Raw genomic sequence first — 25,166 nt, 5'->3', positions numbered from 1 at the left:
ATTGTATTGCATGGATATTTTCACGAGAAAACAAATGAATGTTGACTGAATTAAAATGTTTGAAATCTAATTTGGGGGCATTTGGTTTCGTCTAAAACAAATTTGCTGTTGCACATCAGCAGTATTTAATTTAGTTTCTAGGAAAAGGGGCCGATCTTATATTCGTGTAACCAGATGAGGAGGAATTGTAAGAGGAGAAACAACGAATGGAGGGAGAGACTGAGACTGGCCCTTTTACTGTTGTATAAAAACTCTCCACAGCTGACTAAGAAAGCTTTTCTAAGACCAATCATTTTGAGGAATGAGCAGCGGTTGTTCCTACAAATATTATTGCTCAATTGGAGACAAAAAAGGGAAACTAATACCATATAAATTGAGTGTAAACCCTCAAAAAAGAGAAGAAAATGCTCTAATGTTATTAGAAGGGCTTCCATCATTCAGGAAAGCCTGTAATTATTATTCAGACCAACAGTTGAGCATACGTATGCAGCTGTGAATATTGTTTGATCAGCGATGGATGTTCTGACACATGTGGTGTTGCACAATTCAGAAAATATTTTAGGCTGTCCATCGTGGACACTGTTTCTCGGCTGGTCTCTTTTAAAGTGCTGCTGGTTGAAGGATGAGCAGTGACAGAAGATGCTATGTGTTTAAGATGTACAGTAAACAGCAGCATTGGTCCGTCCAGCACAAAGGAGCCAGTGATTATATTTGGTAAGTGGAGAGATCGCGCACCTCGCCACATGGTCACAAAGCATCATGTCTGAGCGGTGAGATCATGCGCCGCTAAGATAAGCTCTCAGCAGATTGAATGAGAGGCTCAGAAACAACGACTGCTGTCCCTTGTTTTCTTGTAGTCCCGGAAATGTCTTGCAATGCTTAGTGTAGCGTAATTTGCAGCGGACACATGAAAGGAAGCTCTCCATGAAAGATGCTCTTTCAAAGGTTGCCAGGTTTGACTTATCACTGTTTGCACGTACAAATTGCTCCAGTTTAACTTTTCTGTGGAGAAATTGAAAACACACCGATTGGAATATGCTTCGTCTTTGCTCAACCTTTCAAAGGCTTTTCTTCTGCGGGACGAAGACAAAACAAGTTTAACTCATTCAAAGTTAACACCTAGAGACATCTGGTTCCTTCACATCAAACCAATACATACCCAGGGGAAGGACGGATGATAGTAATAAAAAAACACCCAGACATTTTTGTTCTTGGTCGTTCTGTGATGTATGGAGGTTTGACACGCCGCTGCTGCTGCTGCAGTTGAGAAGACGTCCAGAGTTTGTCCAGGTGGTGTCCAGGGTGAGAGGTTGGGACAATACAAGAGGCCTGCTGCTTGAGAAAAATTCCAGTAGGATTATTTTATTAAGAGAAGTGGGTGTCCAGAGAGGTATTAGTCCTTCAGGGGTCCCATAATTCAGAGCTACGCCACTGCCTCTGAACTCTGATACCCAGAGGCCACAGATTTGTCTCCTCCTGTCTCACCTTTTCTGTCACATAAAAGGAAATCAGTAAGAGTGAGCACACTTTTCACAACTCCTATTTGAATGAATACATATATTTAAAAGTTGGAGGAAATCAATCCTGGAATGCTGGACCATCCGTTCTCTCAATATTTCACTTCTAATTCAGATTTATTGCAACTTCTTTTTTCCCCAATTGCTTAAAATTACACTGTAATCACCTTGTAAAGTGAAATCTCTTTAAACAGAGATATCACTGAACAATAAGTTATGCAGGGAAGGTAACACAATTTAAACAAATGTAAAGATTAGCCATATGCAGGTTGGTTAAAACAAATCTAAATTGAAAACTGTTTACAATCTGTCTTTTAAGCATGTAGATTGTGAAATCCAGAGTTGAAATATTTTGATCCTTTCAGACAAAAACCTATCCAAGGCAGATGACATAAACTTGCCATAATCACCCAGTTGCAACACTCTAATCATTTTTACAAAAGCATTTAAAAAACAACTTTTGACTCTTTCTGATTTAATAAATGGGGGAGTTGTCAAAGTGGTAGGATCCATTTTATGTTTTGCTCCGGCTGAAACTACCATCTTGATTTGTATTTTTACATTATCATAGCACCAGATGCAGTAGAGGGGACTTATTGCAGAAGTCTGTCTGTATTTAGTTTTTTAACCATAACCCCATAAGGGTCATGGTTAAATCTGTACTTCCTTTTAAGCTTTATTCTGGTGTTGTTGCTTGTTTGCCCAATCAGATTGTGTTGCACTTGATGCTGCTGTGTTCCTGAAACTCAGAAATGTCCATAATAAACTGTAATGAGCCTGTGACAATGTTTGGGAACATCTCTGTGAAACAATTATGTATTCCAGCTGCTGCATTTGGAAAAAAACAAGATGTTCAAGGTCCATAGCATGTCATCTCTTCAGTGATTTAGGACTTATGCACCTACAACATGCGTGTAAGTGTGTGTGAAAGCAGGATGCTGCGGCCAGGATAAATGTATGTTATACTATTTTCCTGTGGATGAGTGGTCGTTTGCGTTGACTGAATGCTAACAGATGGTTTGTCCATCTCTGACCAAGAAGCCTGATGTTCAGAGAATAGAGAGCCCTTTTTATGAGGGAAAGGTCGGGGAGTTTGGGCTGTGTCCTAAAATCTTCACACTTGTCCAAACCAGAAATATTCCAACAGTGACCAACACATCTGTGTGTCCTATGACTGAACCGGAAAACATCTGAAATTAAAAGAAGTCATAGATGTCTGTGGTAATGTGGTAGGAGATGGAATTGAGAATATTGAGCACTTGTCCTTTTCCTATGACATTGCTGTTATGGGACATTTTATCCAGTCAGATTGGTTAGTCATAGGAATATTAGGTTTCGTTTATGCTTAAGAAATAATTGTTTGTATGACAAGAAAATGTGAATAATGCTGCGTTTACAGGATATGTGATCGAGGGTGAAGATTCCCATGTTAACGACTGGAGATTGTTTATGTGATCAAGACCGTTGTATAAGTGATGATTGTTTGAGAATTAAAATAATTTTGACATTGAGAACATAACAGAATATCTTTAACTACATTAGATGACCTTAACTGATGTTAGGAATCCATATTTGTTTGGCTTTCAGACATTTCCTTATCAGTGACCAAGTCAAGTCATCAATTATGACCTGGAGAATGAACCATATTTACAATTAGGAAACATTTTCTTACCAATCACCTATTTTATAAAAACATTAGATGTACACTCTCACTTTTGGACAATGTTTTACTCAGTTGAACAGACAAAAACAAGGAAAGAGTTGTGCAAAGAATGACAAGAGATCGCTTTTATTCAACACAGTCATCTCAAGTATACAGTATAGGCAATTAAAAAGCAGTTTAGGTTTTCCATGTTGAAATCCAATGACGATTTATTCGTTCCCATCACGAGATCAGAGCCGGAGGAAATGATGCTTTGACAGGATTACGTTTAGGTTTTTGATACAGTCCTTAAACTCTCACTGGAAAAATTCTACTAATAAACAAAGGTTTAAATGTTGATTGTGACTGTAACTCAAGCAGAGTCTGTTGATTTATTTTGAACTTTGTGAATGAAAAACAAAGGCAGTCTGGAAATTTGGGAAAATTGCAGCAAAGAGTCTAGAATATGGATGTATTTTTACAATGATTTAGCAAAAAATGTAAAGAAGCTATGATTTGTGTTTATGGAAACACACTGGTATAGACCTTTACGTTAACACCTATGACAGCGATAATCTACACCATACAGCGAATACACACAGAGAAAGAACCAATACAACCCTTCCATAAGGATAATATGGTATTAGGTGAAGCATGGACTGAGTGGTCACAAATATGCAGGGATAAAAAGATCTGAAGTGAAATTCCTCCGAAAGAAGCCAACGCTTTAAATGTACAAAGAGGTCCACCTCCGTGACTTTCCCGTGCTCCGTACATCACAGGTTTGGGGACAATGGAGCATTGTGTGGCCGTCATTTAATCCGGTACTACGCAATAACTCTGATAGCGAGTGATCACAGAAAATGATGTCACCGCAGCTGCTTGCAGGGACAACAAAGAAGTACCTTTTAGGATGGGCTGATCTGAAGTCAGATTAAAGCCAGAAGGGAACTTGGAGCTTGGAGATCCCCAAATAAACAAGACACACACACACACACACACACACACACACACACACACACACACACACACACACACACACACACACACACACACACACACACACACACACACACACACACACACAAAGTGATATCATTGGTGACGTCCACTGGGTCAGGGGTCAAAGGTATTTTTGAATCTGCTTTTAAATGTGATCACTTCTTAATCACCTATCAAGTGGTAATTTAAGTAGTTGGACAACAATTTAAAGTCCAGAATAACATTACAACTAAAGTTCAAGGACTATGAATCAACAAACTAGACCTTGTACCAGCATTAAAGTGTGTTTAGGCCACCTGAGGGCAGCAGAAACAAGCAGTGAACAAATATCGACAATTTATCACCTCTATAATATAAAGGTAATGCAGTGAAATTCATTGCAAACAATTACTCAACTACACAAATTGTACAACACAAGCATTCATTATGGGGCATGTGTGTTTCCACCTGATGATAGTTATAGTGGTTGTTAGTTATAGTTGTTGTTGTGTTGAAGGTGTCGTTGGTTATCAGAGCTCTGCTGTTTGTTTGAAAGTGAAGCAAACACTGAAGAAAAACTGGAAAGTTGTGAAAACCAAACACAATGAAAAGCTGTGGGTTTCAGCTTCACTTTGATCTGGTTTTGTTCCTGTATGGCACCGAAGACAACTTATAAAACTTAGTTTAACATTGAATCTATCTGAATTTAATTGAAACTAATGTCAGTAAAGTCACATCAACAACTGACATTGCTCAGATTCTTTATAACCAGTGGCTACAGCCTGTCTGTGAAAGTGTTCCACCTATTCAGCACATTATATAACGTTTGTAATAAAATTAGTCATCTTGCTGATACAGCTATTGGCCACAGTACCTACAAAACCTGAAAACACTGTACACAGACAGGTCTGCAAGTTACAGACTGAAAATTGTACGCTATAGTAATTACTGCAGACATTTTAAAGCAGCACTTTAGGGTAAAGTGGCGAGTGTGTGCGTGAGCCAGACATAGCATATATACCACCGGGCTCACATGCATTTGGCCAGGGCTGGCTTCAATTAAAACCCAATTACTGTCAAATCTAATCAACACTCCTCATGGGGATCTCAGCAGGAATAATTAAGCTTACATTTATCTGTGCTGTCCATGCACTGCTGGGCTCTAAGTATGCTATTAAAATCCCACAGATGGTATTATCTAATTCTCGGGTTAACCATATTGATTCAGTGGAATATTTGGAAAATCACAGTTATCATGAGAACATGGTATTTATAGCCCATGTTGGTCAGACACGTCATAAATCTCATTTGGAGAGCCGGCCACAGGCTGCCAGACTCCGGCCCCTGTGCACGCTGCTGGGCTGAATGTGTACCTGGTGCCTGTTATTCATGGTTCATGCTGCTCCGAACCACAGGCAGAAAATTCTCGTTTAAATATGTCAGCCTCAGCATAGACAACTATATTTAATCCCCCCTCCTCCCATGCAAGAGGGCCTTAAAGAATGAACAAAAGCCTGGGACCTAAGCAGGCTATTGTTCTGTGGGATACCTGTTCCTTTATATCTTTTGGTATACGTCTTTGTAATACTTCACATCTGCCCATGAGACATGAAAGTGGAATGCTAAAGCGTCCTTTTTCTCTCATATCAATTGTCTACATTGAAACTTCAGGAGGACATGCAGCCGCATCTCTAAAGAGGACTTCAAACAGCAGGGCAGCAGTGACAGTGCGTCTCTGTGTGTCGCCATTTCCTACATCCCGAGGCAAAAGGGCATCGTTTGATTTAGAGGCAGGGATGGCCTTTTGGGCCCTTGATTGCCAGAATCCTGTGCTCCTTTCATGTGGTCAGCCTTCTGCCAGAGAAGGGTCACTGTTATCGATTAAATAATCTGAGTCAGTTAAAGGCAGAAACAGGGAGCATTCATGTTCCCGACTGAAGGGCCGACTCTTCGGAAATGGCCTAATCCATCTTCCTGAGAAATGAAAGGATAGGAACAATTATCTGCCAAGCAACATGTCCTCTTTAAACAGAGTCGTGCCCACCACTCCTCCAGTTAATCCCACTGGAATGTGTGGTTGAAAGAGAGTTATGAAAGCAGTGTTGGACCTTTGATTAAAGTGATGCTGTTAACGATGCAGATCAGAGCTGCAGCACACGTATGTAGACCGGGGCTTACAGGGAACAATGCATCATTTGACTTGGGAGGAAGTTATTCAGCGGTTTTATTCCCTGAAATCACAGGACTAAACATCTAGAGCTTTTCTCCAGTCTTCAATGCTGGGTTTTGGTCTTACACACAACTTTCATTCATTGACTAATGGACATACACATATGGCAGAGATTACTAATGACAAAATAATTACCTTTGCCAAACAACCTTTGCTGTTATCGAGGAATTTGAATGTTTTTTTGTGCTTGAGATCACAGAAGTAAGGAAAACATGCACACATAATGTTGATGTATTGTATATTTGTATAAGGGCTATTAATATTCCTTAAAGCACTAAATGATTTGGCTTCCCTGAAATTGTCTGACCTGCTCACTGACTACCATGACTCTCTAATTCGAGTTTCTTGTTACTTCCCAATTCTTTTGTTAGAGGATAGTGTCATACTTTTTTCAAGTCAACTGTTTGTAGCTATTTTAGTTATTCAGTGTACATATGGGCATACAAAGGCTAACATTTTCAGTACACAAAGCTCATCCTTCTCTCCCACACACTCCTCCCTTGTCTGAAAAGCTTAGATTGGCTTTCTTTGTTTACTTCTGTAACATAATGACCTCATTAAGTAACACTCGTGCTTCTTTTGGCCAGCGCTTGTAACACATTGTACGTGATAGTTTAACATCTCTAAGCGGTTGACTAATCAGAGCAGAGCTGGCCAGCTATCCAATCAGAGCAAACTGGGCTCTGGTTTCAGACAGAGGGTGAAAAGAGGATGGAGACATGTCACAGAAAGGGACAAAAAACAAATATGAACCTGAAAATAAGCATAGTACATACAATACACATTAAGTGTGTAATTCAAGTTTAAATGTGGGTTCAAGAATGTGCACTTTAAGGCGGTGACAAACTGTATCCAGTATTTCTACAAAACACAAATGTTTGTCTTTGGTTTGTTTGTCAGGCTTGATTCAAAACCTTTGATCCCGTTTTCTTAATTTCTGGTTATTTCTTGTATATGAAACAAAGCTCACTCTTTATTATGAACATATGCGAATGAAAAGTGTCTTTGGAAAGAGTTGAGAGAACTTTTGCAAGTGTTGAAAGAAAACTGTTCAGATATGAATTTGTCTCTATGATTTTATCAAGGATTTTGGTGGAGGGGGGGAAATGGCTTGACCATCGGAATAAGCAAACTGAAATCCTGTTCGGAAAAAACTCTTAATGAGAAGAGATTTCTGGATAATCCGTCATAATCAATGTCATCCTGAAGAATTTCAGTATTAAACCTTAAAACATTCATCTGCATTTTACAATCAAAACCCCTCCCAACCAATGTGTTGTTCTTGTGACGTCCAAATGCTTCATTTTCTGGAACTGGAGCTGCTTCCTCTTGGCCCGTCGCACTAATGGTTAGCCACCTGCTGTAAAGCCCGCGTCATCAGGCCGCCAGCCCACATCTGCAGGCTGCGGAGGTAGATATCCGCTGAAAGAGGGAGAGACAGTCTCTTGGATCATTTGTTTATCATCCAGTGTGGGTGTAGTCCATATGCATGTTCTGTGTGACTCACATCAAAGTCAGCAAGATAGCTTTTCCCCTGAGCTCCACCGCACTAACAGAGCATGATTTACAGACATGTTGCTGGGTCACAACTGTGGGGAACCCCATATTCTGCACACAGCATAAACACACAGATTTCTGAACAACCCCTGAATCAAAGGCAGACTCAGGGTGGGCTGAGCGATGTGTTTGAACCGATGCGTGGCTGCGGGTGGTCAACCAGGAGGGTGAAACCAGTCCTGGACTGTGTGATCCATTAATAAGAACCAGTCTCACTGCACCACAGCGAAACTGGTTTACACTGTCTTCAGTTACATGAAAGGATCTACCCACAATCACTTTAACCCCAGACCAAGAATTTTAATCTGACGTGAGGACTACACGCAGCATGTCAGATGGTGTGCCTACAGGCTACTACTTTCATCAATGTCACATTATTTAGTTTAAACAGTGTCATAACAATTTAACACGTGCTTTATCATACAGTCCACACTGTTACCTCACTTAGCACAAATCAAGGGAAGGAAAACCAATGGCAATCGATTTTGAGTATGACGTTCATCAGGGGAACAGCAAGAGACACAGAGTTTTGGAGAGCATCATTACAAAAGAGCGTCCCCAATTGGTTAGCAATTGACCAATTCGGGAAACACAAGACACTTTACACACAAATATGAGTTATTATCACTTTCACAAATGCTAAATAGTTCCCTTTTTACTCATCACACAGCTACTGAGCATTAGCATTCATTTAGAGTTGTGTTTGTGTTAACCTTGTGAGTGTATGTTTAATCTTCTTCACCTTTTATATCTGACTAGTTGCAAACTTTGTCCATTACCGGTGGTGGGAAGGTAGCATACAATGGGTTTATCAGAGTTTGAAGGCCTTTAAACCAAAACAAAGTATCAAGATGCTAAAATGCCTCGTAGAAGATGATTGTCTGTGGGTTTGTCACTATTTCCACTGCATGGTAGTGGAAGGCTTTACTTGACTTAAGCTCTATTTTGTTTTCCATCAACAACAGTTGTGGAATGCATCTGGTACCCAGTACTTTTTTGTTAGTGATTGATCAGAGAGAATGTAAGCCAGTTTGTCACTGGATGTTCTTCGCAAACTGCCATTTGAATGAGCAAGCTTCGGTCAATAAAACCCCATGTTTCACTCAGCAACATGTTAGGATACAGATGAATTTAGTGGGTGAATAGTTGAAGACTCAGCAGTTTCATCATGTATTGCAACGCCAATAAACTGAACCCAATAACACTAAGGTGCGTGCTTTACCCTAACCCTAAATCTAACTCTAAACCATAGCCAATTTATCCATTGCTACCAAACCTAATACTAATAAGAGCAACTTGAACAAATATTCAAAGTCCATACTATTTGAACTATTCATGCAAAAATTAGTTTACTCTCTCTAGCTTAATCTATGCCCCAAATATGTCAGCCAGAGATGGAGACTGTGGTGCCTGGCAGATGGCAACCTGCATCACATTGCTATAATGGAGAAGACCTTTTCCAGTTATGATTCACCTGCAAGTAATGCCAGAGTTATCAAGTTAAGTGTCAAGGGAGTCAACCTGCCATGAAACGACTTGAAGCTTTTCTCAAACAGATTGCAAATCAACAGTGATATTATTTTACAGATGGTTTGGATTTTTCAACCTCTGAAATCCAGCAACGGTTGTGTCATCAGAACATTAACGCTGAGAAAAGTAGTGGTCAAAATGTGATGATAGCATGTCAGGACATAAAATAATCCCACGGTTACTCTTTCCAACTGCGAGAGCCAAGAAAACAATCCCAGGTCTTGGCCCGGGTTGTTCTTGTCTGTCTGTAAAGTATAGTTGTGAAGAAACTGAGCCTGCTTCCTCTCCCCTTTTTTCGAACGATCCCATTTTTGACACTAATTGGTGATGCCCTAAAAGCTCTTTGTGAACCCACGGTGTTGAAATAAGTGACAGATCATCAGTGCTGTATTCACACTGCCATCCTTAAAAAAGGAAGTCAGCACATGTAGAACCTTTATCTAAAGCATCAGAAGCATTGGTGTCAGAAACGCTCACATCACCTTCCCTCCGTCGGGATACTTAATCATCTGTTACTTGGATTCCTGTCACATCTCATCTGCTATGGCTCCTTTGGACATCTCCACATTTATCTGCACCAAAGCATCAGCATGTAACTTTTGGACCTCCTGTGTTTCAGCAGTATTTAACATTGAAAGCGTCTCCTCTCGCTGGTTGCATTAAAGTGATGAATGTGTTTGAAATGTCATAGCCCATCCAAACCAGACCCTTTGGTTCACTTTCAGCCACTTTCACCCTTTGTGGACTTTCTCATCTGTTTAATCAGTGAAGGGAAACAAAATCCAGATGGGCATCTCTGCAGTTTGTGGAATAAATGAAGATGTTTCCCTGAGGCATTTTATTTGTTTTGCTTGGTTATTTGAACACAATCTTGAAAGAATCCCACAGAATGCACAATTGATATATGCACAATGGCAGCTGAACTGAAACGTTTTGATAGTCAGAATAGTGTGAGACTGCTCAGGTAATTTATCCTGAGAAAATGAACGAGTTCTTTAAAAACGTATTTGTACGAAAAGCAACTGTCTAATGGCTTTCAAGTTAAATCTCGGTGCACTCGGGTGACAAAGGTGGCTAAAAAGGTATCACCTCTAAGCATCTACAGTTACATCAGACAAGTCCAATACTTCCTCCCACTCCCCAGTTCAGTTGGTTGTCCATTGTCTCCAACAAAAGAACTTGACACTTTGAATTGAAGCATGTGATGGATAGCTTTTGAGGTCAGAAGCCTTTACCGGTATACTGGTTTCTTCCCAGCCCAGCCGAGCTTCCATGCCTTGAATAGATCACACTTGTGTGAAGACTAAAGCGTTATAAGCGGAGAGTCATGGCCATTGTGGGAAAGATGGTTGGCTGTCTGGCTGCTTTTCTCCTCACATTTATAAGATGTATTTTATGTTTGATTTACATAAAATGTGGTTTATGTTTCTGCATTTTATCTCCATTTTCCGAAGGATGGAAGTCATAGGGTTAATGCACTGATGCGATAACAGCAAAATCTGAAAAAGGATTTAGTACATACATTAAAACAAGGCAGTAGAAAGCATTCATTTAATACTGATAACATCAGTTACATGAATTATCTCCAGTGTGTCCCTGTCCTGTGTGCCCTTTCTTTCAAAATCATAGGCTTTACCTGCGTGAAACTGAAAGAGTTCATTGTACCAGCACATATATTATCCAACCAACATGAATATAACTTATCCTGATACAAGACTCAAACAAAGGCTTCTTTATAATACTTATATCACTAACTTTATCACCATTGGCATTCCTTACATCATGAGGGAAGCCTTTCCCACAGAGGGAAAACAATGGTTATCAGATAGTATTTTTTTTTAAATGCTAAATTATTCGGGAATGCTGGTTAAATGGACCCTGAGCCGCCTCTTGCTTATTTAAATTTGACATTGGTTAGGACATAACTCTTGTCTAAATAATTAGGCTTTGCTTTGAAATTGGCCTTAATGGGATATGTTACAGTTTTGCTCACTACAGGTAACAATTTCCTAAACACAAATCCATTATCGTGATAACGTAAAATGATCCACGTTACCTTAAGACCCTCTTTAAAGCAGCCCCACTCTGACTTTTTTTCCGTTTCCTACACTCCCAGCAGCCTCGCAGTAAAAAAGGGTCAAGCGCCCAGTTAAAATACACAGTGTATAATTTTATAGCCTTTCCCCAACGGGGCTCCTGGTGCCGGTGTCGAGACGACAATGTGCAAGCAGCAGTGCCGCGCACAGATCAGTTTCATTCTTTGTCAGTTGTGAATAGGGGCGGAGGAAGCAAACTCATTAGATCCTATAAAAAGAAAGTATCCGAGATCATAAAACACCCGGCTGCAGGACTAAGTGCTCACTCACAGCCAGACGGGAGACAGGGGAGGAAACCTCTTGTCAAGTTTCTCTCTGACCCTCAGAGCATCAGCATTTTAACAGATCCACTTCTTCATTGTTTCCCTCCTACACTGGGCTCTCAGATAACTGTGTCGATGGCAGGCATTCTTCTGAATTACTGATTTTCAGAAACTTGGCTACATCACCACTCTCTGTATTGCGTGACGCGCATGGACACTGACAGTGCGCACACTTGTCATTGAGAAACCAAGATTATTCAAGTCCTTTTTTCTCTCTTTTTTATTTTTAGTATTTTTACGTTTATTTTCAAGGATGCTCGTCTTGACTTGGAATAGATGCTGTGTTGTGGTGTTTCTCGTCGCTTCTCTGAAGACTGGGACATCCCAGGTATCAGAGGCGCGTCCAAAGGCGAACTTAATCAAGCCAGCTCTGTCGGAAGAGTCACCTACACCCGCCACAAACAGCACTGCTCACATGGGGATCACCAAGAAACATAACGTCCTTGTGCAGGTAAATGTACTCATATCGTATGTATGGATTTATATGCCAGCACATTTACGCACAGCCACATCTGGGTAACAGTGGAATAATGTATTACTTGTGGTAATAATAAAGTCCAAAAAGTAGTGTTACCTCATTATAATATTCATGAGAAGTAGGAAGAACAGTTTTACCCCTTTGTAAATCACATTATTAGTGTGCTGTGGATATAAAGTGTCCCTCATTGTGCAAGTCCTCTCCAAAACTGTGGTTATGGATGATCTTGAGGTGTGTAAGTAAAGTAGCCCTATATGCCTTAAAAGAGCTTTCTCACGTGTGAATCGTTATTGGAAATTGCAGGGATTGGACCCCTCATAAACCCTAATTGCCTTTCAGACCTGACGCCACAGTCGCACTTCAACAGTAAATCATCAATGCCAGCAGAAATGTGAGAAAAAGTTAACACTTAGGGTAATTTTCTGTCTGGGTCTTAGTGTCATTAAAGTGGTCCAGACGCTTGCTGGGATTATGAGATTCTTACTGTGGGGCCTCTGAGGGATACTCTTACCAACCACTTAATACCCACTCAAAAAGTTATCAATTCCTGCTGTTACAACAAAGTGTGATATTGCTGTAGTTTGACAGCAAACGTGGGATCAAAAAATGTGAAAGATTTGGCACGCTTTATTCTGGCAAAAGTAACAAGTTGTGAACATTATGAGTGACTTTTATCAAGTGAGGAATTAGAGCTGTACATTTATTGCTTGGCCAGAAAAGCAAAGTTCTCCAAGGAACCAAGTTTTTTCCAATAAGTGGATATTTATGATCATTTCTTTGGAGAGGTAAACTGATACTGTGGAAAAGAAACATGACACATCAGTGAAACAAAAAACTGACAAAATGCCAACTGGTCTTCATCCCCCAGGTAAATAACCACTAACTTAGTTTTAATTAAACATCAGAGTATCTTTTTGAGCAGCAGATGGCACTGCCACATCTCCATCAGGTCTCTCAGCACACTGAAACAGCTGATTACTCTTCTTTTAATGCCTTTTTCCTGCCTCATGGTCTCACCCTCTAACTCATGTTGACATGTGGCCGTTGAACTGTCTACTGTATCACTCGCAGTGGTGATAGCGTTGGGTATCTGTGAAGCGCGTAGTGCTGAGACCAGTGCTCTGACATCCAGCTCAGGCAGCAGAAATGATGGAAAAGCCACTTTCTCTCCTCTGTGGAGATCCAACCTCAAGCAAACCCTGCCAGACCCCAATTTGAACGCCTGCTTACATCTTTACCATTGCAATAATGTGGAGCGGTTTGGAAAAGCGGACTGAGGGGAACCGATATATGTGTGCAGAGACCACCACACTGTTACGAAATGTCATGGTGCAATGTGTCCAAATGAAGATTGCTAATATCATTTATGGCAGGAGTGGGTAGATATGTATTTGTGTGTGTGTGTGTGTGTGTGTGTGTGTGTGTGTGTGTGTGTGTGTGTGTGTGTGTGTGTGTGTGTGTGTGTGTGTGTGTGTGTGTTCTGGCTGCCAGGAGGTTTTCCAGAGTTGTAAAGTAACAGCCGCAGCTCAGCCTTGGCCAGAAATGCGGCTTGACGCTGGCAAGCACACGCCACTGACCTTCTGCATCTCATCATATACAGTGGCCGTTTATGAGCAGAATAAATCAATGATAACAAGTCTGCTCTCTTCATGAGGCTGTAATAGCATACTGAGGCATATATTTAGTCTAGGAGTGATCACAGGGAGTTTATAACTGCAATTACTCTACCTTAGATTTTTTAATTATAATAAATGCACTAAGCAGGTTGCAAAGCATCAAACAGCACGAGACGTTTTCTCTCTGAAGTGGTTCCCCGAAATATTTTTCAACTTTGTCTGCATTTGTGAAGTGATTACTGCTGATTAAGGCTTGGGTGTAAGTTTGGAAAAAGGGCGTGCATCAACTCAAATTTATCGTCTGGCATCTGCATTATGAGGAAAGCTCAGAGTTGATATCTTAGATTTATGGAGACGCTGCTTCTTTCAATTTGTAAGAAATAGTTTGTCAGTTTATTAAACCTTGGGGAAAAATACAGTGGTTTCACGATCCAGTTTTGTGAGTGATAATCTCAATATTTCAACACAATGACCCTTTTTTTAGTCTGCAGTCAAACACAAAAATATCACTTTTTCACAATCAATATAAGGCGATTCTTTCTCCCTCAGTTAAGTTTACAATTACAAGAAATCTCTCGAAAAATCTCCTTCAGTGGCTTATGTTTAAATGTGGCAAATTGTCGGGGGAGTGAGTCCAGCCACCCTGTTGAGAGGAGCCGCTGAAGCAGGAAACAAGGGTGTAATTTGTGTTTTTAGTCATCAAATTAGAACCGCTTCTCAAAGCTGGGTTGTTTGACAGCTTAATGTGCTTTTATTTCCTCCTGCTGCTGACAGCTTTGGGGCGATAAGGCTTACATTAATCACACACAAACCAGGCTCTGGTTTTGACTATCCCTCGGCGTGGATCAGTTTGGGCAAATTGTTTTCCAGTTTTCCGAGCCTTTTCACATCATCCTGACTCGAGTAAAACCGACAAAACTGAAATGTACGCCTATAAGACCTTGACAGCCGCCGCTCGTGGGTGGCACGGTTGGCTCCTTGGAAGAGAACCAACAGAAATGGATAGCACAGGCTCACCACCGTAACCTCTGAACCCACAAGGGAACCGACAGCGTGGCGGCACTCATGCGCTAGTGTCTGTAAAACAGCAGCCCGGTCAGTCTGCCTTAACTAGTTGCTGTATTTAATTCAACACAGAGATTACTTTAACGAGCAATCTCTGAGGGCTCTGCCTGTAAAAGTAAGGCCACGTCCTTTCTCTTTCTCTCAGCCCTAGCATGCTCCCTAACCTTAGATGAATGTTTGGTGATCCTAATGAGCTGAGAAAAGAGGTGTGAGTGCTTGTTAGCGCTCGGCTCCGTTTGTGCTCTCGTCCCGTGGCCTTTGCAGTCTGTGGGTCCCTGGGGTGCAGTGAGGGCCCGGCACTGGAGCCATTAGGGGTCTCATGTGGAAACCCACTTTGTTGAAATTGGACCTGTTAATGAGAGAGGAGACCCGTGCACCTCTCATTCCACAGGATTACACCTTTTAGAGCAGCCCACTTCCTAGATTAGCATCCAGCGCTTTCCCCCCTTTCCTTTGATATTCTTTGAAGAGCGCAGTCGTGTACGCCGACTGTGTGCCTCTCTTTGTGTCCGATGAATGAGATCAACCCAGAATGTATACTTAACTTAAGGAGAGCCTAGTTTTTGGAGACTTTGGATTCTAGCACTCAAAGAGACATGCCCATAAACACATGTGTTTTGAGTGATGAAAGACGCCAAGCTATGTTTGAAGACACGGTTTGTACGAGTGACTTGTGTGCAGCCATCCCTATGTTATCTGATACCGTCTGTCTGTGCTTTCAGGGCATAAGAAGTTTGTTTATCCAGTGACATCGTTTATTTGACTCTGTAAGGCCCCTGCCAGTCATTAACACCATTCACTGTTTCAGGTTAGTGTCTGATTTTTGAAGGTCAAGGGCAAGCATGAGCTCAAAGTGTGGATGTATACTGAGAGTTTGAACGTTTTTTACTCTGGATTTATTGTCGCTTGTTCTATAATGCCTTTTAGTTACACATAAACAATGCAAGACAATGAGTATGAACTGCTCCTAGCACTCAGACAGTATCCCTCCATGTACAAACAGTAAGGGACTGTACGGAAATTATTATGGTTGTTAAAGGGGTTCAGAAAAGAGGATATAAACATTCTTAACTTGCTGTTTCTTTATTAAAGATGCTTTTTCCTGTGTGCAAAAACAGTTTTAAATCATCACAAAGATAATACGACAATGTAATGGTTCAAATGTGTTAAGGGGACTTTCATTGTCATGGTTAAACTCAGTTAAACAATGTACAAAATTACACTGTTGTGTTATTTTTGGCCTTTTTTTTGGTGCAATTTCTTTGTAAGTCTGCAGTAGGTTCAGAGAAAACCACTCTTGGTAGGGGCCTTATTTTGTTTTTGTACAAAGTGAAACATATTACTTGAACCCCCTCACCATTTCTGAATTTTAAACCTCCAGACGTTGTGTTATTTCTATGCATTACACGGCACATCCTCAGCATTATATCAGCACTTTGGAATGACTCCACAAAGGTAAATAAGGGACCCAAAGACCAGGGGGAAGGGTTCAAAGCCCTGTATATCCGGCAGTAAATCCCTTGTAGATTGTTGCTCCTGCACATTTAGAGTTCCTCTTCAAAGCCGTGGTGCTTTACCAGCACGAGGGCAGCACGAGACAGGGCCGGGGGCTTCCCTTATGACTCTCTGTCTGTCTCCTCCTTTATCGTCTCACCAGCATACCAAGAGAGGCTGCAGAGTACACCGTTTTCATCCCACTTCCTGCGCAGGATCCAGGCCTGTGCTTTTATGTGCGAGGGCTGTTGAAGGGAAAATAAGGGAGCAACAGAAAAAAAAGATGTGAGATAAATAAGACGCATCCAAATGAAGCCTCATCCTTCAGAAGTTATGAATCAGGCGTTTTCAAACATGACAAGATAAGGCGAGATTATCAGCTGCGATTTGAGGGTCAGACTTGTATCATTGGCTTTCAAAGTACTGTCTTCCAGTTTGAACTGTGATAGAAGAGGTGATCCCCAGACCTCTTCTTCTTCTTCTGCCCTTAACATATGCACTGCAATCAATCCAAGCCTGCTGGCCAAAACACAGAAAGGAGTCGGAGGAGGAATGAAGTACTTCTGCACGTTCCCGGGCCCATTTGTCTTCAGATTTAGATAGCAGCACATTTTTCATGTCATGGAAAAAAACTCCCACTGCAGGTTTTTGAACTTGAGACCATATTTCATGCATATTTCTCTCCTCGGCTGTGATCATCCTAATAGTACGTGGTGATGTACATGTTTCTCTTAATGAGCAGTTGACACAAAAACAAGCAGTTGACAAAATAATGTGGTGGAAAATGTGTTCTTGACTTTAGAAGAAAGAAGAAAGAAGAAAGAAATAAGAGTAAACTCCATCAGATGAGAAACACCTGGACATGTGGTTTAAAGCTTTTCGGAAGTAAACCTGGAGTTTTGCTTTCTTGCTGAGAGTTGGATAACAAGATCAATGCAGCGCTAATGTCTGTGTGTTAGAAATAGAGCCACAGCCAGGAGGCAATTAGCTTAGCTTAGCTTAGCATAAAAAGCTAGAGTGGCTTGTCCAATACATTCTGAAATACACATCAAATTTTACTTACGCCTTATTTATATTATTGCTTTAATTTCTAAGCTCCCCAAGTCCCAAAGTCTGTTTTTAAAAAATGGAAAAGGGGTTTTTAAAGGAGCTGTAACTATTTCTTGCGCAGGATGATTGAGAAAAATGAGAGGTAACAATATTCTTAACCAACTTTCTACAAGAAAACCAAAGGCAAGCTACTCCTTTAACTCATAATATTATTCTTTTGTGATTTTTTGTGTGTTGGTATAACACAAATGTAAGGGCTTCTCCAGTGACTTCATGTTGCACGTGAATACAGTTATAAGGAAGGAGCTTTAAAAAAGAAATAGCCAAATTTCTGGATTCTATTTGCCCCTACCTGCTTTGCCAACAACCATGTCTTTCAAACCCCCAGATTATGTTTTATACCCGAAAGCCAAATCAACCCTAATGTCATCAAGAGTTACTTTCCTCTGGAAACTACAGAAGACAATGCATTTGCTGAAAACTTCTCCCCATGACGTGTTAACTGTTCTTCATGTGTACAATTGGAGGAGCGTCCCTTTGAAATAAATCCTTTGAATATTCTGAGAACAGCTCTGAACACAGTAGTAATTAGGACATATTTAAAATCCATCAAACACCAGGGCTTTGTTTCTTTCATCAACAAATTAAGCATCTGCACTGTAGGAATCTGTCATTATGATGGATGAGGATTCAGTTTAATATTCCTGCTCATTTTTCTGCGCCTGTATCATTGCCTCCATGTGTTTCCAGCCTGAGAAAGTCTGCATGGCATTCGTCCAACAAGTCTAATCTTGTTCGCTTTCTGAAACGTGTTGAGAAACAACTTCTAATGTGCTGAAATATTGATACTGTTGAGAGTTCAATAGAACATGTGGCGTACAGTCTTTATTGTTGTTTTGGGCACGGCAGCCCCTCTCCGCTGACCCTGATATACCCAAAATGAGTTTCCTTTTTATTGTGGCGGAAATTATAATACTCTGATTTAAGCCTCTTTCTTGTTCCTTCTCATGTTTATTGTTCCATGTTTGTCAGTGGTAAGCCACATTAAATCAGATCTGTCAGTGCAGCACCAGCTAAATTGGGATGTGGTGCCGGTGGTGGTGTGCCAGCCAAACATGTTGTTCTAATGTCGGTCTACACTGGACATTATTTACACAGTCAGATTTAATCCGGACAATTTTCACTGATCTGCGTCTTTGAAAAGTTGTCCATTCATTGCAATAAGAAATCCCTATCGTAGAAAGCGAATGGCTTAAAATACTAAAAGGATAAGCAGCAATTGGAGCAACGCAGTCACCTGACCTTCATTGTGTCTCACCAAACTGATGTGGACTCAAACCACAGTGTGGGTGGGTTTTTTCACAGCTGTTTATATCCTGGCTCTTGAGGAATTCAGTGCAAATTTGTGACATTTTTTGCAATCGACTTTACAACAAACACTATAGTTCCTTCACCAAAACGAACAAGGGCAGCTCTTGCATGTGTACGGAGTTCCAGTAAAACTTCCAATTCGTGCACACGCTTGTTATGGAAAAAATGAGCTTGGCCTTAATTGTACTTCTTGCTGCTGTTGACAGTGGTTGTTTTTGCTAAAGTGGTCCTTTCAGGGCACTTACGGTAAGGACTTAAAAGTTATTCGTGTGTCGAGCTGGACAACAGAATGTCCCAACCTCTCAGTGTAAACACAAGAAATACTGAAGCAAAAACAAAGCCAAATTGACTATGAAGGAGTATGATTAGCTACAGTAATTGCCCTTCAATTATGTCTGTAGACTCATTAACCCTCTGAACACTTTGAGAGAAATTGGGAGAAACTGAAATGGTTTGGAAATTGTAATAGCTCTATTGTCTGGGACCTGAAACAAATGACCACATTACATGACTCTAAGTGGAGACATGTTAATCCCTACAACATGTTGTCCTCTCAAATTGAATGCAAAGGGACCACAGCCTGTAGTCAGTTTATCCAAAGCAAACAATCAACATATTTTCTTACTTATCCTTAATAGTACTATGGATTTATAGGTTTATTTTTCCACGTTTTCAGATCTCTGCATGCTGCTGAGACTTCTGTCACCACCGCATAGTAAATGGCATTTGGTTCAGACGTCCAAAACATGTCCAAAATGATGCTCGTAAAATTTAACATCACTGTCTAAAATAAGAGACAGCATGGAAACCTGGCGACTCTTACAGTAACTGGAACAATTATAGCTTCAGTTTTCCCTTAGTAAATAATCTAACATTCCTCTCTTGAAACTGTAAATGCCACGCACACAAAGTCCACACAAATGCATTTCAAATATAATTGGTTATTATCTGATTGACTGCCTCCTTGACAAACGATATCTGGTAAAAGTAAGACTTTTGCAACGATGACTTGAATTTAAGTTCCCAAGGTCCTGTTTTTGGTCTAACCAAGAGTCTCTTTAACTACCTCTAACCCATGCATAACACACGTTTTATTTGGCTTGTTAACAGCTACAATTTAAATTTTGCGACCTGAGGTGCACGGTGTAACTGTGGTGCTTGGAATGGAGTTAGAAGGAATGCAGTGACTGTGTTTGGTCTGGGAAAGTTGCGGTTTGCAGAGTTGTGCATGACCGACAACATTCACAATGTGCCTTCTCTTTAACCACAGCACTCTGATAATCTGGTGGACGTTTGGTGATCATGGCGCATCGGAGATCACACACAACCAGCAAATATATGCCACATTAAATCAAGTACATTTTGAAGGATAAACCACATTGGTTTGCCAATCAGAAGATCTTCCGCCCAGTAAAAAGGGGGCTTTTTAATGACATAAGATGTTGAACAGAGTTTGTATTAGACTCATGCAGAGCCACATGTTGTTCTATGACTTACAGGCAAGTTTATCAAAGTCAAAAATCAAAGGCAACAATTTTAATATTACATATTAAAAGCGTAATTTGAAATAGACCTGCCCTGCGTGCTCAGATAAAACAAAACATGGCTTCACAGTGACATGCACCGTTTTTAATATAATCTGACTAATGGACGATGCTTATGTTAACATATTTTTCTCAAAGCTGTTCATTGTTTTTTGAAATCACTGAAACTATGAGCGTTTAACACACCTTTCTTAAGATAAATGTGTGCTTTTAAGAGGCAGGAACTTTCTTAAATTCATTAAGTAAATGCATCTTTTCCTCAGCAGGTGTATCCATGCAGCAATGATAAGGAGTGCAGCATGGGCAGCTACTGCCACAGCCCTCAGCAGTCTCCCTCTCGCTGCCTCACCTGCCGCAGGAGGAAGAAGCGCTGCCATCGAGATGCCATGTGCTGTCCTGGGAACCGCTGCAGTAACTGTACGTACCTGACACAGAAACACTTCCAATGCACATCAGCTTTGGTTATATTGTGACTGCAGGGTACGAGTCAGAAATCTGATTTCTTATGCAGATATTCTGGAAAAAGTCACTGCTTCCACGAGACTGAATCAAAGATATTTAAATAATGCTGAACACATGCTTTCAGACAGACTCCAGAAATGTAGTTGAACTGCTTTAACTTGATGACAAGAGGTTAGGAATCATTGGACACATGTTTAATCCATAAAAAGGGTCACTACATAGATATGGGTTGGTGCAAAACTTCTAGCAAATGGTTCTTTGTTTGTAAATGACATATCAGTCCAAACATTTGCAGCAATTTCCCCTGAATAGCCACACATAGCAGTCAGTAACCCACACTATATTACCATACTACCATATTGATTTTACCTTGTTGGCCATTAAGTTGAATGATATCTTCTGTAGTTTCTTGACAAAGTAAGCAGGTTTGCTATTCCTTTCTGTGATGTTTGATCATTTATTTTTCTGTCTGCAGTTATTTGTGTGCCTATCTCTGAGAGCGTACTCTCACCTCACATCACAGCTTTAGACGAGCATAACAAACTCTCCACAAAAGACCAAAGCTGGAGGAAGAATGGGAAGGCGCACACTAAGCACTCTCTCAAAGGTGAGGTTTATGTTTAAAACATGTCCACTGGAAACCTTGCCCTCTCTCCACACTGGCTCGTTTGTTTTCTCTCTCAATTTTCCTGCTGTTGAATCTTTCTGTTGTTCACTGTCTGCATGTCCTACAGAGTTCATGGGACACGCCAATCCACAAACTATGTTGATAATTACACCTCGGCTCATGTGTCAGTGTCTGTGAGCGTAAAGCACAGCGTGGGGAGCCGAGAGGTAACCACAATGCGAGTGCTGTTTCTGCACCTACACTTTCATTGACAGCACACAAGTGAAAACCACAGAATGCAGGTTTGGCATGATTATAGCTAATAACTCCCTGAGCCCCCTGCTTAGCGTTCATGTCACCATTTAAGTTATTGTAAAGGACCCATCCATAAAGCAATAGGTTTAATGAGACACTTAAATTACTCAACTCTAAATGCACCCTCAAGACAGCAGGCTGTACTGTTAAAATCAATGTGAAAATTACAGCGCTACTTAAAGCTTCTATAAAAGAGAGCATTTACTTTTATTTGTGCTTGACTCACTGCTTCTACTTCTTACATTATAGCAACTTTATACAAGCTGCTGTTTAAGAGACATTCAGTGGTGTTAAAGCAATGAACAACAGACAGGTTCAGCAGTCCATCATGCTGATGACTCTAGCTTCATATTTAAATAACTAATCAGCCGTATGTGGTTTGGTCAGCGTAACAGGACTGGTTTGTGGATTGATGCTGATATTCATTTAAAAGCGGCATGACTAAATTATACTATTCATAAGAGCAATGGTAACATCCAGCCAAGAATATCAAATTCAGACCAGATGGGACAATATGGTACAGAAAAACAAGATGCTTGTGTTTGAAGATCAATGAGTTTTTGGGGCACATGATGCAATGTGAATAGAAATGTTAGGAATCTGCATGGAAAACATAACAGCTTGATAAACAATAATCATGCATTTCCTGTGCTTAATTATCCGAATCACTATAAAGCCAAACTGCAAGACGCTGGGAGATTTATAATTCCACAAAGTTCTTTCATGTCTCTGATTAAGCATTTGTTTCTGTTTTCCGAAACAGACATATGTCATCGTGATGAACTGTTTGTAGATCTATTGTTTGCTGGTTCTCCGCTGATCAGTGGTCTTTACTGTCTTCTCTCTTAGGACATGAGGGCGACCCTTGCCTGCGTTCATCCGATTGCTCGGAGGGCTACTGCTGCGCCCGCCATTTCTGGACCAAAATCTGCAAGCCGGTGCTGAGACAGGGGGAGGTGTGCACCAAGCAGAGGAAGAAAGGCTCTCATGGCCTGGAAATCTTCCAGCGCTGTGACTGTGCCAAGGGCCTTTCCTGCAAGGTGTGGAAAGACGCCACCTCGTCGTCCAAGTCCAGGCTCCACATGTGCCAGAAGGTCTGAAGTGGGGGGTGGCCGCTGCTGTCGTCGTAGAGTGCTCTGTCTCCATCTGCCAGGGAAAGTTAAAGGATGGGTTGTGGTGGTAATGAAAATGAGTTAAAGACAGAGACTAACAAGAGACAGAACAGACTGTGTGTTCAAGCTCAGCAAGCAGTGAGTGAATGCGATTTGCTTTAATGTGTCTGCTGCGAGTGCTCCATCCCTGCACCCATACACACATACACACTCACACACACACCCACACACACACACACACACACACACACCTCATGGGTTTGTGATCAATGAGCTCATGTTGTTGTTGCACACAAATACATATTTTTTTTTACACTCGGGACATTCAGGGAGCCACAAAGTTAGCCAGTAGATGCTGTGATAGGAAAGGACCTTTGTTTTAGATGGAGGCCACAGGCGTAGCAGTCTTTCATTAAACTTTAACTTTTATAAATAAGACCGAAAACTATTAACAGACAAGCCATATTTTTTACTGCACAGTACATGCTTTACCGGCCTTTGAAAGATCTGATGTGTGATACCCTGTGTCTCATTGCTGGATCTACCATCATTTGTTATCTGTTTAGACAAAATGTCAATATCTGACTCTTGTTTGTTTTTAAGTCTTGTGGAATTTAGCTATTTATATGCAGGGCATTTAGAAGCAGTAACGAAGTCCAGACCCACGAAATACCAGTCATATCATATGAGGAACTAATTGCATAAACTCTTCACTTCAGAGCTTGACCTGTGGAACAGCATCCTGAGACTTCAATGTGATGCATAACGCTCATAAACCAAAGAATATTTACACCAGAGTGATGAGTTTCATCTGGGGGCATTAGCTCCATGGCCCATTTTTAGCCATAAGAAGAGAGATAAAGTATTGTGTCCGTCGTGGAAACGTCGTTTGATCTGTCAGACGCAGCTGCAATCTATCGTGATACAAACTGTGAGGGTTAAAGCAGTGTGTGTTGAGGTAGTCTCAGTTTTCCTGATACCAAACAGAGAATGGTTTTGCTTTTTTTTCAATCCCATAAACAGGACTCAAGGATACCATGGAAGTGCAATTTGTTTCCGTTTGCAATGCCAACAGGAGAGGAGTCGTGAGAGGATTGATTAGACTCTCCGTAAATGTTTTTAACTCTACTGCAGGTTGAATCAACGTCAACACACAGCCCGGTTTATTTTTCTGCTCCTCCAATAATGACTGCATGCTCCTGTCTCATGTAATACGCTGCAGTTTTTGTTGTTATGAAGGTTAACCAATGCCCCCCTGCCAAAGCACAACTTCTTTAAACAACCACCTGATATAGTCAACACAATATCACATTTGCCTCTTTCTGCTTCAATGTGTTTAGAGCATCAACTACACATATTTTGTAACCATTTAAAATACCAATAAGCTCTTATATTGTAAATAGATTGGAAACAATGACCATGTATTTAAGAATCAATGTATATCATGTACATATTATAAAAATATGAATCTTAAATGTTGCAGCAAAATGATCTAGGTGAGAAGAGTAATGAGGGATGAACTAACATTAGTTAAAATGATAAAAGCTGTGTGTATAGACACAGGGGAAAAGGCATAGATAGCTTAGATATTACAGACTGAATGCATCATGAGGATGTTTCCAAAGAGAGAGACAAGCACATGAATTTCCAAAGTAGTTTGTGTAAATGGTCTCAAGATTTATATCCCACTAAATACTGTTTGTGTCTATACTGATTTGTTGTGTGTATTTACAATGATGAATGAATAAAAGAATGTATTTTGTATGATTGGTTACACAGGACTGGTTCTTACTCATTTTTATGTTTTGGGATTTTATAATAAAAGAAAAGAGGTAGAAAAATGCTTATATTAAAATGTAGACACATGAAATGCAATCTATTTAACATTTGAACATTTTGGCTTATTTCAGACACGCAAAACGTCCTAAAGTGAGCTCCAAATAAAAAAACTAAAAGAAAACTGATGAATTACAGGAACATTTAAAGCCCCTTAACACTTGGTTTCCAATCTAAAAGATGCCCCTTGAAGCTTCTTATTTTCCCACTAAGTTTTACACACATCTGTATATCCTAGAGGTCTAAAAAGTGAGCTGGTTGCACCTCCATTCTCAGAAAACATGTGAACAGCTAACATTAATCAACGTAGACAATAAAAAAAACATAAATATTTAGAATT

At 40.5% G+C, this 25,166-nt stretch overlaps 1 protein-coding gene across 2 annotated transcripts; it reads left to right on the top strand.

The window, feature by feature from the left end:
- Positions 1 to 11,810: 11,810 nt before the first annotated feature.
- On the top strand, positions 11,811 to 24,754 carry dkk2 (dickkopf WNT signaling pathway inhibitor 2). Of its 2 annotated transcripts, none has more exons than XM_063883051.1 (4): positions 11,811 to 12,327; positions 20,761 to 20,911; positions 21,432 to 21,563; positions 22,728 to 24,754. In XM_063883051.1, exons 1-4 carry the CDS (start codon positions 12,130 to 12,132, stop codon positions 22,976 to 22,978), a joined length of 732 nt encoding a protein of 243 aa, XP_063739121.1. In that variant the 5' UTR covers positions 11,811 to 12,129; the 3' UTR covers positions 22,979 to 24,754. The 2 variants fall into 2 exon arrangements, with proteins under 2 accessions (XP_063739121.1, XP_063739120.1); XM_063883050.1 differs by having other exon boundaries at positions 20,758 to 20,911.
- Positions 24,755 to 25,166: the final 412 nt, after the last annotated feature.

Source organism: Eleginops maclovinus, chromosome 5, assembly GCF_036324505.1.
Source record: "Eleginops maclovinus isolate JMC-PN-2008 ecotype Puerto Natales chromosome 5, JC_Emac_rtc_rv5, whole genome shotgun sequence".
NCBI classification, from domain to species: domain Eukaryota; kingdom Metazoa; phylum Chordata; class Actinopteri; order Perciformes; family Eleginopidae; genus Eleginops; species Eleginops maclovinus.
This window is presented reverse-complemented; position numbering and strand designations above follow the sequence as displayed.

What these genes read in the sequence shown, in the direction of transcription:
- dkk2 (XM_063883050.1), top strand. Translation starts at nt 12,130, where the DNA reads ATGCTCGTCTTGACTTGGAATAGATGCTGTGTTGTGGTGTTTCTCGTC. An exon ending in AACATAACGTCCTTGTGCAG is followed by an intron (nt 12,328 to 20,757) that starts GTAAATGTACTC and finishes TCTTTTCCTCAG; the next exon opens with CAGGTGTATCCATGCAGCAA. An exon ending in CACTAAGCACTCTCTCAAAG is followed by an intron (nt 21,564 to 22,727) that starts GTGAGGTTTATG and finishes CTTCTCTCTTAG; the next exon opens with GACATGAGGGCGACCCTTGC.